Source organism: Gopherus flavomarginatus, chromosome 2 (genome assembly GCF_025201925.1).
Source record: "Gopherus flavomarginatus isolate rGopFla2 chromosome 2, rGopFla2.mat.asm, whole genome shotgun sequence".
NCBI classification, from domain to species: domain Eukaryota; kingdom Metazoa; phylum Chordata; order Testudines; family Testudinidae; genus Gopherus; species Gopherus flavomarginatus.
In genome coordinates this window covers 254,957,433-254,973,867 of record NC_066618.1, presented here as the reverse complement: position 1 = coordinate 254,973,867, position 16,435 = coordinate 254,957,433, and the positions used below count along the sequence as shown (strand labels likewise).

Below are 16,435 nucleotides of genomic sequence, written 5' to 3'. Positions count from 1 at the left end.
CCACTCTACCCCCACATCCCTGCCCAGGCACCCCTGCCCCACTGCACCCCACATCCACACCCCTGCCCCACTGCACCCCACATCCACACCCCTGCCCCACTGCACCCCCACGCCCCACGCACGCACGCACCTCTGCCCCACTGCGCCCCTGCGCCTCGCGCAAGCCCGGACCCCACGGCCGCGCCTCACCCTGCAGCTCCCGCTTCTCCCTGCGCTGACTCCTCACGAGCAGCTCTAAGTCGTCCGCCGCCGGCTCCTCCCGCCCGAGTCCCTCCATGACCCCGAGCTCGAGCCGGGCGGCCCAGCACAGCGCCACACCGCGCAACCCGGCCCCGCACCCGACGCGAGACACGCCGCGCGCACGCAGTCGGGAGCGCGCACGCCCCTCATGCGTTCGGCTGGTGCCCGTGGGGCGAGCGCCCGGGAGAGACATAGGGATCGTTCCCAGGCGGTCCTAGCGCCGCCGAATGTCGAGGTTCAGTATAGCGATTGTTCACTGGGCCCTGGGCGCTGCTCTATCGGGCGCCCGCCGCGCAGGGCGCCAGGATGTGCCGCTTGGTCTGCCCGGGCACGGAGCCTGGGGTCGGTAGCTCAGAGCGAGGCAGACCCGCCCCTGGTTCGGGGTTTGTTGTGTGTCCAGCCCCTCGGCCGCTGATAGCGGGTGCGGCTGGGAGAAGCACGTTATCATCGCCGCCCCTAGCAAACCCCGGGGCGTGTCAGAGCCACCGTTTGTTATTTTTATTTTTTTGGCCCAAATTTCTGTTTGGCAGAAAGGGCCGTTTTTCTCTGGGGGAAAAACCAAAAACACCAAGCCCTTCATTTTGTTTGTAACAGTTCAAGCAGTTCTAGAAAAGTGGTTCTCAGCCAGGGCTCCAGGGGAGCCATGAGCAGGTTTCAGGGGGTCCACCAAAATAAACCAGGGAGCAGAGCCAGCATTAGACTCATTGGGGCCCCAGGCAGAAAGCCCAAGCCCCATGGCCCAGGCCTGAAGCCACAGCCCGAGCAACAAGGCCCCAGGCAATTGCCCTGCTTGCTAGCCCGGCCCTGGCTTTTAATCTACTGGCTATACAGAAGTTGTTGCAGCACAGGCTGGCCGTGATGTTTTTATAGCATGTTGGGTGGAGCTGAGAAAGAAAAAGGTTGAGAACCCCTGTTGTAGAATAAATCAACAGCATCATTTGTTAACCCTTCTTGCTCAGTCCACTTACATGTGGGGGCATGAGAGACAGCTCAGTGGTTGGAGTATTGGCCTACTAAATCCAGGGCTGTGAGTTTAATCCTTGAGGGGGTCACTTAGGGGATCTGGGGCAAAATCAGTACTTGGTCTTGCTAGCAAAGGCAGGAGGCTAGACTTGACCTTTCAGGGTCTCCTCCACTTGTATGAGATAGGTATATCCCCATATATTATAGGCATGTCTTCAAAAGGGGAAAAAAATGTCTTTAACCTGAGTTAACTGACTGGAGGTAAAAGCCTAGTGAAGATAAGGTAGCTTGTAACATTCACACATCTCAGAAGCAAGTAGTGAACTCACCAGGCTAACACATGTGAAAACTACAAACTGCCCTTTTATTTCAAGTTGGTTAACTCAAGTTTGCTAACTCAGTTTAAGAATATACCTTTTTTCATAGTGCAGGCAAGACCCAAGTGTCTTGAGTCCTCAGGTGGTGGGACATGGCACTTTGTGTCATTCCAGAGCAGTTATGTGATTGTGTGATCGTGTGATCAGTCTTTAGGATGAAGGCCCAATCATACTAGTTGCTCAGTCTCTGTCCTGAAGAGAATGGAAACTCATTATTTATAGACATTTATTTAAATATAAGGTGCACTGTGCCAACGAATTACTTGGTGCTGTCACCAAAACTCTTCTTTGGAATATCACCATAGATGAGCAGAATACAATCAGTTAATGTTGATAGTTTCAGTTGTTTTTAAAATGTTTTCAAATTTGGCAAAGGTAGAAAAAGTTATTTCATACTTAACTATCATGGCAGTACTATAATCAACAAATATACAGGGTGAGCAAAAATGCATAATGCAAACAAAATGACAAAAACCCTTAAAAAACATTAGTCCAGATCTTCTGATCCTCACGTGGTAAAATATGCCTATATACCAGAAGCAGATTTCCAATTAGACACAGTAGGCACATGGGGTGCTGGTGTTCTGCGGGCACAAGCTGCCAAGCATGCAATTTTCGAGCCCACCAGCACCCCATGCCTACTGTGTCTAATTGGAAATCTGCTTCTGGTATATAGGCATATTTTACCACGTGAGGATCAGAAGATCTGGACTAATGCATTAGCAGGTGTGTCGTAAACAAGACACCAGAAGTCATTCTTCCGCTTTACTCTGCGCTGGTTAGGCTTCAACTGGAGTATTGTGTCCACTTCTGGGCACCGCATTTCAAGAAAGATGTGGAGAAATTGGAGAGGGTCCAGAGAAGAGCGACAAGAATGATTAAAGGGCTTGAGAACATGACCTGTGAAGGAAGGCTGAAACAATTGGGTTTGTTTAGTTTGGAAAAGAGAAGACTGAGAGGGGACATGATAGCAGTTTTCAGGTATCTAAAAGGGTGTCATCAGGAGGAGGGAGAAAACTTGTTCACCTTAGCCTCCAATGATAGAACAAGAAGCAATGGGCTTAAACTGCAGCAAGGGAGATTTAGGTTGGACATTAGGAAAAACTTCCTAACTGTCAGGGTAGTTAAACACTGGAATAGATTGCCTAGGGAAGTTGTGGAATCTCCATCTCTGGAGATATTTAAAAGTAGGTTAGATAAATGTCTATTAGGCATGGTGTAGACAATATTTAGTCCTGCCATGAGGGCAGGGGACTGGACTTAATGACCTCTCGAGGTCCCTTCCAGTCCTAAAGTCTGTGAGTCTATTTTTAGCTGCCGGAGTATTAGCAATTGCGTGTTGCTGTATTTTGGGCTACTTTGCTGCAACTGGCGGCACTGATTCAATCTCCCGGGGGAAGATCTGCCTCCCGATCTGCCCCGCCCCCTGCCTAGGCATCTCCCCTTATGTGGCGTTCGAGCATGCGCAGAATTCTTGAGGTAGGGAAGCAGATTTTTTGTCCTGCAGAAAGTGTGCTGCAGTTCCACCTTTTTCCCCACCAGAGGCCAGTGTGCTGCCAGAATAGCGTGAGCTGACTGGTCTGCAGCAAAGAGCTAGCTGCCTCCAGAGGTTCCTAAACTTTAACAACCTGCTAACCACTGTCACAAAAATATCAAATCTCACGAACCCCCTCCTAAAAATTAATATTTACAGGGATTTTCTGCTTACCTGAGCATAAATGATAGAAGCAGTGATCTTGGACATAGTGTGTAATAAGTGTGTCACAAAAAAACAAATTATTATTATTAATTTTATTACATTATGAAAACAGCAACACTCTTCCAAGATTTCACTTTGTAGCTCCTATCACTTCAATTAAGCCTCCTACATGTTTCATCAAGGAGTACCTGACATGAAACTGCATACAAGTATTTACAAAGCCAACTCAATTAAAGAGGTCCTCCTACAAGCATTTGGGTCTTGAGCAGTCCAGGCAAACAACACATGACTACAACATAACTTAAACTTGTCTGCCAGGAAGTCATGGTCACAAGGCTCGGGCTTCCGGCCTCCACACACGGGGTCCCTAGGGATGGCTCTGTCCACCATTATGCAATTTTTTTCTGACAACCCCCGATACATTTCACAAACCCCCAAGGGTTCATGAACCTGAGTTTGAGAACCACTGGTGTAGAGGTATGTAAGGTGTAAATCTGGTCCTGCTTGATACATTAACTTCAATGGAGCTATGCCAGTATTTAACAACTGCAAAGGTAGTCCAGTGTCTACAAATATTAAAGTAGAAAATTATGAAGTTATGGACTCTACCACTGGGTAATTGACTATGAGATAGGCTAAATGACCCATGACATAGGAAAGAACAGGGTGAATATGGAGGTCCATGTAAGAAGCCTGTAGCTATGAGAACACACCATTAAAAAGGTTTAGCACTGGGTCATTGCTTCTTCTTCCAACACAGCTATTAGTCTAAGACCTATAATTGAGCAAGTAGGCCAATATTTTCGAAAGTGACCATTTATTTTGAATGCCTCAATATTTCAGTGCCCAACTTGAGAAATATTGGGCCTTTTGATAATGATATTTAACAAATGTGGAATAGGACTGGAAAGAAAGCTAATATTGTTTCAATATTTTAAAAGATAAATAAGAAAACTTGTGTAACAGAGAATCAGTTAGACTGACATTGTTCCTTGACAAAAATCAAGGATTTAGAAAAAAAAATACTAATGGAGCGGGGGTCTTTGCCTTCTGGATTTTGAGTCTTGAGGGGACATTTGAGTCACATTTTGTCATGTTTGGGTGACATTTTCTCAACTGTAAAGGCTAGAAACTTTAAAAAAATCTCACATAACCACTTAACTCCAAAAACTGAAGTTTTAAGAATCCCAATTATTGTGAGTCTCACAGTAAATTTGTGAAAGTTGGCAACACTAAAGTCCTCTCAGTCTTCTGAAATCAATGCCTATGATTTTTCTAGAGCACCCAAAACCCAGTTGTGGGTGGCTCTAAGGAAGCTGTGAACATGTGGAAAAAGTAGGAGCCCCTGTAGGAAAAGCAGTGACAAGATTTCTACCTTAATGATCAGTGCACATCTGTTTACATTTTTAAAATTGTGTTCAAGGCTCAGAAACCAGAAGTCAAACAAAAATGTTTTTTCTAAATCCTATGATTTTTAAGCTAGTCTTTTGCTTTTTTGGAACGTGATTTTTGTATTTTGGGATTGGCAATATTGTAAAAAAATTGTCACATTTCATTTTGTCACTGCAGCCGTTATCAAGATATTTGGCCCACAGTCCATCTCTTCCCAGACCCCTGAGGCTGCCATAACTTTCACTAGGCTAAATTTTCCTCTGCTTGCTCCCTGAGTTAGGGGAGTGGCAAGCCATTCTGTTATAAAGAAGCAGGTTGGAGCAGACACCTTTTCCAGTCATTTAATAATCTTTCCAGATTGCATGTGAGTAGGGGCAGCTCCAGGCCCCAGCACGCCAAGCGCGTGCTTGGGGCGGCATGCCGCGGGGGGCGCTCTGCCGGTCGCCAGGAGGGTGGCAGGCAGGCAGCCTTCGGCAGCTTGCCTGCAGAGGGTCCGCTGATCCCATGGCTCTGGTGGACCTTCCGCAGGCATGCCTGAGGAGGGTCCGCTAGTCCTGCGGCTTCAGTGACTGGCAGCGCACCCCCAAGGGCATGCCGCTGTGGTTGGGGTGGCGAAATGTCTAGAGCCGCCCCTGCATGTGAGAGAATGGGAGCAAACCCTAAATACTCAAACTGCCACTGAAATGTGCTGCAATTAACCCATCTGAGCATTAGCTTGTTACTACAGTCTCCAGTCCAGAAATAATTATCACTCTGCAATTACTCCTGACAGATAAGCACTTGGGAGCTGCAAGAGTTGTATTTTACTCAGATATACAACAGTTAAGGATCCCATCACTAACATAAAACCTACATATAACTAAACATGTTAACACTGGGAACTTTAACCTAGCTTATATCATATGCATGTAAAAGGATGGTTATATTTCATATTCTAGGTCACAACAGAAGGGATTATTCTCTTTCCATTTTGGGGGAGGCTGAAATTTTCATTTTAAAATCCATTAGCATTTGGGGAGAAATGCTAGTACACCTCTACCCCGATATAATGCTGTACTCAGGAGCCAAAAAATCTTACCGCTTTGCTCCACTGGAGTGCGCAGCCCCGCTCATCCAGAGCACTGCTTTACCATGTTATATCCGAATTCGTGTTATATCGGGTCGTGTTATATCAGGATAGATGTGTAATTAAATCAATACATTTAAAAAGCTAAGACTACAAAAGAGCATTTAAGCTAACCTTTATTACAAGGTTTATTGATTGGGAGAGCCAGCACCATATGCAGGGAAGTAGAGATTTCTCCAGGCTGCTCAAGTACTCTCAGATACACCAGTGCAGACCTCTCCATTTAAAAGGATAGAATGTCCTATGAGATTGGTGCTGTTTCCAGCACATAGCAGGGAAAAAAGCCCTATCTGCAGTAACTGTGCACCTGTTAAGGCCCCAATTCTGCAAATGACCTCTGCACCCATGCTCAGAAAAAGAGCTAAAGAGTATGAACTCATTCAGAAGTAAGTTAATTCTTTACTATGTGTTACCATCAGTAACAGATAATAAAATGGAGACTGCTGGATAAGAGCCACAGCTTCAAGGTGTGAGTCTCTGATATGGAGAGAATGATGATTACAATCCTATTATCCTGGATTTACTCAAGGACAATCAGAAGGTGTTTCTCCAAAAAGTCAGTAAAACAGAGAAAGGTTATTTTCACCTCAGTAGAATCTCTGAGATAAAGAGAGTCAGGTGAGGAAATATTGGGGAATCAAAGATATACTGGGTTGCTGTGATTTTATTAGCCTAGAGATCTAGTCTGTTTGAAAACTTACAGATGAAAGAAATCCATGAAGTCAGTTACTAGTAGATGTGTCCAGTTGTTCTAGAAATAAAAATATTAGGAATAAAAGCTATAGATATTAATGGGAGGTTGAAAATATTAGGTTTGATGGTGGAAGGATTTGAATCTTTTCATATTTTTAGTAAATTATTTGTTTAATAAAAAGATTCATGGAGCCTCCCCATACAAAAAGGAATTCAATCAATCTATAAAGTGTTTGTCATTTGTACTGTACCAGCTTATTGACAAAAAAAGAAACCTTATCCATGTGTTGGATGTGGTAAGGGGAAGAAAGAGCAGCAGATTTACGGCTGTAGGCAGTTGAAGCTTAGGTAAGGAGCAGAGGCAGATTAGGGGTTTGTGGGGCCCTGGACCAGAACAAGTGGGGGCCCCTCCTCATCCCTTCCACCTGCATTCCCCCCCCCCGCCCGGCGCTCCTGCCAGAGAAATGGGGTCAGAGTCCAGGGGCTGGGGCAAGACTGGAGTGGAGAAAGCCCCTGCACCTCAGTCTCACTCCCCGGCAAAAGCACTGAACAGTCAGAGTAGATCAGGGCATGAGGTGCCCCAATTGGCTGAGGCCCCAGGCATGGTCCCTGTTGGCCCAGTGGCTAATCCGCAACTGGTAAGGAGGGGCAATGCAAAGAGGATAGGGCTAAGTGCCAGGATCTGGCCCATTATATTTATTTTTAGTCCATTTAGTGCTCTTGAAAGAGAGTGAACACTGCCACTCTAATAAAAATAGATCCTTGTTGAGCTAGGACTTTGCAACCAGGGCTGGATTAACCTTTTGTGGGCCTGATGCCAAACATATTTGGGGGGCCTCCTGGGGGCAAAGGAGCATGGTGTGGGGAGGTCAATCCCCAGAGCAAGGGGCCAGCCAGGGGCAATGGGGCATAGCATGGTAGGGCTGGCCCCGCTCCACCCAGACCAGTGTAAGGGCACTATCTACAAACTGGTAGTTGCCAGATGCCCACTGGTCTGCCCAGCCCTGTGCTGCCAGCGTGCCCCTTCCCCTCGGGGTGGGCCCATGCCATGCCATGCCACACAGCCCCCAACTCCCTATGCCCAGCATCCCCCAGAACTTTTATGCCCAGCAGCCCCTACACACAGACCTTCCACCACAAATGCACAGCAGCTTACACACCATCACCCCTGTCCAGCACCCCCACACAGACCCGCATCACTACTGCCCAATGCACTTCCCCACAGCCCACCACCACAGCTACACAGCACCCCAATCATACCCCCCCATTGCCCAGCATCCCAACACAAACCTCCCCCAACACCCTCCAAGAAATCCTAGCAGCCCTCCCATGCACCTCCAGAGACCCACCCCCTCACACCCTGGCCACACTCACCGGCCCTGCTGGAAGGTGACAGCGTCTGCCAGGCTGAGCTGGCAGCGCGGCCAGGGCTGGTCCAGTGCCAGGGCGGGGAATGACTCCAGCCTCTCGGGACTGGCGTGATTAGCCAAGCCAGGGTCTGCCCCCACCCTGGCTGGACTTCCTCATGACCCACTTGCCTTGAGATAGGTTGACCATACATCCCCGTTTGGCTGGGACAGTTCCCTTTTTAAGCTCTGTCCTGCCATCCTGACTTTTTTGACAAAAATGGCAAGAGCAAATGGGATAAATGCCCAACTGTTGGCAAGAGCAAATGAACAAATGCCCGGTTTACCAAAAAAGTCCGGATCAGCCCCCTAGTGGGGCATGGAGGAACATCTGTGGGTGGCGGGGGTGGTAACCTGAGGTGTCAGGCAGCATGGCTTGGGGGGGTCAGCCCTAGCCCCAGCCAGAATGGAGCTTGGGTGGGGCTAGGGGCCAGCGCCAGCCCCTGGCAGCAGTGTGGGGAGCTGGGGCAAGGGAGGGGTAAGCCCCTATCCTGGCAGTGGCATGCAGCACTCAGGGAGTGGGGGGGTCAGCCCCCAGCTGCAGTGTGAGGAGCTGTGGGGAAAGGGTCAGGAGGCTTGAACTGGTTTGTCAAGAATACTAGGAGCTGGTGAGGAAAATGCAGGTGACTGAAAGACAGTTGGCAGAAGGGGAACACTGAGATCAGATGAGGAACTGGGGGAAATAGGAAAAACTGAGTCTGGGAACAGCAGGAGGAGACACAAATCTGACAAGGAGTTGGGGTATGAGGAGACAACTGAGGCTAGCTCAGCAAAGAGACTGGAACAAGAAGCCAGAGAGAAGGGAGAATGGAGCAAGGACCCAGGGAGGTTGAGAGAATTATCAGGGACATGGAGATGACAGGTGGCAGCATACAGAGAAACTGGATGAAAAGCTGGGAGGGGAAAACTAGGACTGGCTGGGCAAGGATACTGGGGACAAAGGGTCAACGTAGGGGGCAACTAGGACTAGCTGCACTAAGAAACTCAAAGTTGGAAGAGACACACTGGGCTGTAGATGGGGAGTCTGGAGGGGGAGAGCGTAGGACTCACTGAGCAAGGTGATTAGGACTAGAATGAGAGAGCACAGAGACTAGGACTGGGAAGGTAGGAAGGATGGGGTAGGTACAAGGAGCTGGGATAAGGGGGAGAGAGAGGACTTGGATAGCTTGAAGAGACAGGGGAAAAGGGTCAATCTTTGGTGTATCAGGCAAAAGAGTCTGACCACTAGAGCACATTTCCTTACAGAACCTGGCATGGAACCAAAGATTCCTAAGTCCCAAAATTATTCTGCTGACAGCAAATATCAATGAAAAAAACCACTGGCAAAGTGTGTGTTTCATCCCCCTCTAATGCTAGTCCACATAGAGGATCAACCTACTACTGGCAAAAAGAACAGGAGTACTTGTGGCACCTTAGAGACTAACAAATTTCATTAAGCATAAGCTTTCATGGGCTAAAACCCACTTCATTGGATGCATGCAGTGGAAAATACAGTAGGAAGATTTTATATATATATATATATATATATATATATATATACACACACACACACACACAAACACACACACATGTACATACATATACACACACATGAAACATGATGGGTGTTATGATACACACTAACAAGAGTGATCAGTTAAGGTGAGCTATTACCAGCAGGAGAGAAAAAAAACGTTTTGTAATGGTAATCAAAATGGCCCATTTCCAGCAGTTGACAAGAAGGTGTGAGGAACCGTGGGGTGGGGGGCGGAAATAAACATGGGGAAATAGTTTTACTTTGTGTAATGACCCATCCACTCCCAGTTTTTATTCAAGCCTAATTTAATGGTGTCCAATTTGCAAATTAATTTCAATTCAGCAGTCTCTCGTTGGAGTCTATTTTTGAAGTTTTTTGTTGTAATATTGTGACTTAGGTCTGTAATTGAGTGTCCACGGAGATTGAAGTGTTCTCCAACTGGTTTTTGAATGTTATAATTCTTGACATCTGATTTGTGTCCATTTATTCTTTTACGTAGTACAGACTGTCCGGTTTGGCCAATGTACATGGCAGAGGGGCATTGCTGGCACATATTACATTGGTAAATGTAAATGCTGGCATATATTACATTGGTAAATGTGCAGGTGAACTAGCCTCTGATAGTGTGGCTGATGTGATTAGGTCCTATGATGGTGTCCCCTGAACAGATATGTGGACAGAGTTGGCAATGGGCTTTGTTGTAAGGATAGGTTCCTGGGTTAGTGTTTTTGTTGTGTTGTTATCTTCCTACTGTATTTTCCACTGCATGCATCCGATGAAGTGGGTTTTAGCCCACGAAAGCTTATGCTCAAATAAATCTGTTAGTCTCTAAGGTGCCACAAGTACTCCTGATCTTTTTGCGGATACAGACTAACACGGGGCTTCTACTCTGAAACCTACTATTGCTATCAGTTGCTCCTTTAGTTCTAGTGGCAGAGATCTGTGCAGGGTATCTAAAGGCTCATGATGAAATATATTGATGTCAATATGATGCCACATAATGGAATTTGTTTTTTCAGTTTGCTTTTTGAAAAACAGGAAATTACACACAAAAAGCTACATTACAGGAGCATTAAGGTTGCAAAGTTAAGGATTCAAAAAAAAGTTAGGAAATCCCAGAATTAAGGTTGCCTGGGCAACCTTAATTCAACCACCTTGTGTGTATGTATTATGATACAGTTTTTAACTAATGATCACATACTGTTGTTTTGCTTTTGTTTTTGCAATCAGCCTTAATTCTGGCATTTCCTAACTTTTGAATACTTGATTTGGCAACCTTAATATTATTCTAATGTAGTAACTTGTGTGTAATACAATATAATCTTGACAGACAGGACTTCAAGATCAACATTCCATCCAGAAGAGAGCAGCAGCACATATAAATACTAGCCCTTACCTTAAAAATGGCTGCATTTGGATATTGTTCAGTTGCTGTGTAAAGTTGCTGTGTAAACTTTCTGATACAGATCCACCAATTAACCCCAGTCCTATAGAGTAATGTCTTGATTGGTCCAAACCTGGGCTTTTGTACAAAAACTGCCAGATTGTATAGGAGCTTCCTGGAGTAGAACAACATAATCATATGTGCTACCATGTTGCCACATGGTAATGAGAGTGGAAAAGAAGCTGTATAATAATGAAGTGGGACTGCGTCAGAAGTAAAGCTAAGGATGTGTGCAGAAGATTTTTGCATGTCACCTACCTTTGTAGACAAATTTGGAATTAAACACATCATAAAATGGGAAAAGGTGGACAATAATAATAATACCAGTATGTAGGTTTTATACAACAGTGGCTCTCAGCCTTTCTAGACTACTGTACCCCCTTCAGGAGTCTGATTTGCCTTGTGTACTCCCAACTTTCACCTCACTTAAAGACTACTTGCTTACAAAATCAGACATAAAAATAAAAAAAAGTGTCATAGCACATTATTACTGTAAACTTGCTTTTTTTCTTATTTTTACCATATAATTGTAAAATAAATCAATTGGAATATAAATATTGTTCTTGCTTTTCAGTGTATAGTATATAGAGTATAAACAAGTCATTGTATATAGGACATTTTAGTTTGTACTGACTTTGCTAGTGCTTTTTATGTAACCTGTTGTAAAACTAGGCAAATATCTAGATGAGTTGATGTACCCCTTGGAAGACCTCTGCATACCCTTGGTTGAGAACTACTGTTATACAATATACATTAATCTAATGGCTGCATCTATAAATGCAAATATGAAGTACTAATATTACAGTAATATCCAGGAGTTCCAGTCAAGATCAGGATCACATTGTGTTGGGTGCTGCTGAAGGTGAACAACAGTCCCTACCTTGCCCTGAAGTACCTACAAACTAGGGCCCCACTGTGACCAAAAGCTGCCCTGTATTCACACCCTTCCCAATGTTGTAATAATCTTTGTATGACATATGATCAGTCTTATAACTTACTGGTCAATATTATCATGGTGAAATGCACGTAGCAATATTATATGCAAAGTTAGGAATTCCTCTGTATAATGTTATTAGCACTTCTTCAAAACCAGACAGCGCTGCCAAAAGTTGTTAAACAGGCCTATCCTAAACAAAGGGGCGGGGAGTGCTTACTCAGTTTACATGTAAGTAGTAAACAGAGTCTTCCAGCCGGCAGGGGAAGGAGATGACAGGAAACAGAACAATTTGGATTTCATCAAACACTAGTAGGGGGATAAAGTCTCCTTCACCATTAGACTCCATGTCACTTTCTTTGTTGCTTGAATAAACTTTACTTTGAAGGGTAACCCTCAGAAGAATTCACTTCAAAGGTTCACTGGACTATAAAGAGAAGGGGCAGAGAACCCCAAGTTATTTCTTTCACCTAAGACAACAAAGCCTCTGGGAGAAATCCTGACCAAGTAAAGAGCCAGTCACCATCTTGCTGTAAACGACGAGGGAGGGGAGTGGGGGTGAGAAAGGCCATCTTAAACAGACCCTTGAACCAAAAGTTGCTAGATTAAGTATTAGACTTTTCCATGTGTGTTTTCACTTTTATTTGCTGGTAACCACTTCTAACTATATCTCTTATACTTGAATTCACTTAAAATCCTACCTCTTCTTTTGTTAATAAACTTTTTATTTTTAATCTGAACCAACCCAGTGCTGTGTTTAAACTGAATTGTTTAGTAACTGCAGTTAAAGTAACAAACTATTGAATATTGACTCTTTACAGGGGCATTGAACCTTAATATATAAGCTGTGCAGGAAAGGGCTTGACATTGTAGAATACACATTTTGGGGAAAATCTGGGACTGGGAGTGTGTTGGGTCATCCTGCAAATAGTCCACCACAAAGCTGGGGGAAGCCTGAGTGTGATTGGTGTGTTGCTGGCAAGTTGCTGGTGTCAAAGTTTCTGGACCAGGTCTGCAGCTATACAGACACTCAGGGTGTGACCTACATGCTGTTAGGCTATTTGTGAGCAGCCCAGGTTGGGAGCAGCAAAGTGTTATGAGGTGCCTAGGATTATAGGGCAGGGGGTGACACAATCCCTCACTGGATTGCACCCAAGAATGTGACACCCGCTCCTTCAAACATTTATGAATGCACATACTTGAATGTTTGCAGGATCAGGATTAAGACAAGATGTAACAGCTGGGTGAGAAGATAAGGATGCCAGTAAGGATTACACACGGTGATATTGATTAGCAGTGCCTAGTTTACAGGTTGCATGGTTTTGTTTTTGTTTTAGAAGATATTATTGAAGAAGCATCAGACTGCTAAGCCACTATCAGCTTACTATGAGAATCATATTAGAGATGGCTTTTAAAGAAGGTATTTGAACATAACATAAGGTATTTGAACATAACATACTGGGTCAGACCAAAGGTCCATCTAGCCTAGTATCCTGTCTTCCATCAGTGGCCAAAAGCAGGTGCCCCAAAGGGAATGAACAGAACAAGTAATCAAGTAATCCATCCACTGTTGCCAATTCCCAGCTTCTGGCAAACAGAGTCTAGGGACACCATCCCAGCCCATCCTAGCTAATAGGTCCATCAATGGCTATCCTCCATGAACTTATCTAGTTCTTTTTTGAAGCCTGTTATAGTCTTGGCCTTCACAACATCACCTGGAAAGGAGTTCCACAGGTTGACTGTGTTTTGTGTGATGAAATACTTCCGTTTGTTTGTTTGTTTAAAACCTGCTGCCTATTAATTTAAGTTGATGACTCCCTAGTTCTTGTGTTATGAGGAATAAATAACACTTCCTTATTTACTTTCTCTACACCAGTCATGATTTTATAGACCTCTAGCATTTCCCCCATTAGTTGTCCCTTTTTCAAGCTGAACAGTCCCAGTTTTATTAATCTCTCATCATATGGAAGCTTTTCCATGCCCCTAATAATTTTTGTTGCCCTTTCAAATTCCTATATCTTTTTTGAGATGGGGTGACCACATCTGCACTCAATATTCAGGATGTGGGCATACCATGGATTTACGTAGAGGCAATAGAATATTTTCTTTCTTAATGATTCCCAACTCGGGTGACCAGATCTTCTGATTTTATAGGGACAGTCCTGATTTTTGGGTCTTTTTCTTATATAGGCTTCTATTACCCCCCACCCCATCCCGATTTTTCATATTTGCTGTCTGGTCACCCTATTCCCAACATGCTGTTCTCTTTTCTGAGTGGTAACAACCGCGCATTGAGTGGATGTTTTCAGAGAACTATCCACAACGTCTTTCTTGAGTGGTAACAGTTAATTTAGACCCTGTCATTTTATGTGTATAGTTGGGATTATGTTTTCCAGTTTACATTACTTTGGATTTATCAACATTGAATTTCATCTGCCATTTTGTTGCCCAGTCACCCAGTTTTGTGAAATCCCTTTGTAACTCATAGACTTTAAGGTCAGAAGGGACCGTTATGTTGATCTAGTCTGATCTCCTGCACAATGCAGATCACAGAATCTCACCCACCCACTCCTGTAACAAACTCCTAACCTATATCTGAGTTACTGAAGTCCTCAAATTGTGGTTTGAAGACCTCAAGCTGCAGAGAATCCTCCAGCAAGTGACCCATGCCCCATGCTCAGAGGAAGATGAAAAACCTCCAGGGCCTCTGCCAAACTTCCCTGGAGGAAAATGCCTTCCTGACCTCAAATATAGCAAACAGTTAAACCCTGAGCATGTGGGCAAGACTCACCAGCCAGCACCCAGGAAAGAATTCTCTTTAATAACTCAGATCCCACCCCATCTGACATCCTATCATAGACCACTGGGCATACTTACCTGCTGATAATCAAAGATCAATTGCCAAATTAATTGCCAATATTAGGCTATCCCATCATACCATCCCCTCCATAAACTTATCAAGCTTAGTCTTGATGCCAGATATGTCTTTTGCCCCTACTACTCCTCTTGGAAGGCTGTTCCAGAACTTCACTCCTCTAATGGTTAGAAACCATCTAATTTCAAGTCTAAACTTCCTAGTGTCCAGTTTATATCAATTTGTTCTTGTGTCCACATTGGTACTAAGCTTAAATAATTCCTCTCCCTCCCTAATATTTATCCCTCTGATATATTTATAAAGAGCAATCATATCCCCCCCCCCCAACTCTTCACAGTCTGCTTGGGACTTAGCTATCCTGAGTAGTTTTGTATCATCTGTAAATTTTGCCACCTCACTTTTTAACCCCTTTTTTCAGTTTATGAATATGTTGACTAGTACTGGTCCCAGTACAGCCCATGAGGGACACCACTATTTATCTCTCTCTATTCTGAAAACGGACCATTTATTCCTACCTTTTGTTTCCTATCTTTTAAGCAGTTACTGATCCAGGAGAGTTACTCTTATCCCATGACATTTTACTTTGCTTAAGAGACTTTGGTGAGGGACCTTGTCAGATGATCTCTAAAAATCAAGTACACTATATCCACTGGTTCACCCTTGTCCACGTGCCAGATTGGAAGGAAGGGATCATAGTTTTATAAAGGGAAAGCTCCACACACTGAGAACAGCAGCTAAAGGGAAATAATTCTGTTTTCCGTTCCTGGAAGAGTTTTTAAACATGTCCTACTTGCCCAGCTCCAGCATCTCTTTGTGGAAAACCATCTCCCAGAAAAATCAGGCTTCACTGCTGGGTGATCTGCCGTGGATACTATACTTACTCTTCATTTTTTACTTGAGATCTATCAGCTAATTAAATTGTCTTTTGACAGCAACATATGTAGACTTGAAAGCAGCCTTTGAGTCTGTCAATAGAACTGCCCTGTGGAAGGCCCTATGAGGCATTCGTGTTCGTAACATCTTTCTCAGGTTAATCCAAGATCTATGTAATGACTCAGTGGCATGGGTGCAATGGAGAACTAACGGGGCTCCCTCTCAGGTCCAGAGGGAGTAGGGATGCCAGGTGTTCGTTTTTCAGCTGGAACATCTGGTTGAAATGGGGGAAACTGGCAGCATCTGGTCAGCACAGCTTCCCAGACGCTGTAAGTCAGGTTATCTGCAGTAACCGGCTTCTGGCACCAGGGGGTGGGAAGAGCAGCTGCTGCTGCTGGAGCCGGAGGAGCAGCTTCGCTTAGCATCTGCTGTTCTTCCAGCCCCCGATCCTGGTGGAGAGAACTGGCTGTCTCCTGGACCAGGCTCCAAAGTAGGTACCAGTGCCATGGGGAGGGGGAGGAACCTGTCTGCATGCCCCACCTTGCTCTGCCCTGATTACCCCACCACAGTCCCTTGCTCCAGGGCCCGACCCCTGCTCTATCCTGGCCCCTTGCTCCAGCGCCCCCACCCCCTGCTCCTGCTGTGCCCCACTGTGCTCCAAGCCCTGCTATGCAGGTGTCAGGTGAGTCCCAGGGGATGGGGAAGCCAGTGACAAGGGTGGGGGGGTAGAGAGCGAGCAACAGAGGAGGGGACGGGTGGGGACGGGGCTGAGGACCCAGAGGAAGAGGCGGAGCAAAGGTGTTCGGTTTTCAGGGGTTAGAAAGTTGGCAACCCTAGGAGGGAGGTCATGCCGCCACACTACACTTCAGCCAGCAGAGTTGGGTCCTGGCCCTTGGG

General features: G+C 45.2%; 1 protein-coding gene across 4 annotated transcripts in view; it reads right to left on the bottom strand.

Moving 5' to 3' along the window:
• The window catches only part of OTUD6B (OTU deubiquitinase 6B), a 36,366-nt gene extending 36,022 nt beyond the window's left edge, over window positions 1-344 (bottom strand). For 2 of the 4 annotated variants that reach the window (XR_007772657.1, XM_050941222.1), the window contains exon 1: window positions 190-344. Coding sequence is in view for 1 of the 4 variants with exons in the window: in XM_050941222.1 (XP_050797179.1) it covers window positions 190-277 (88 nt within the window). In the remaining 3 variants the exon portion in view is untranslated. The remainder of the gene's footprint in view (window positions 1-189) is intronic. The other 2 variants (XM_050941219.1, XM_050941218.1) reach the window with 1 other exon arrangement.
• Window positions 345-16,435: the final 16,091 nt, after the last annotated feature.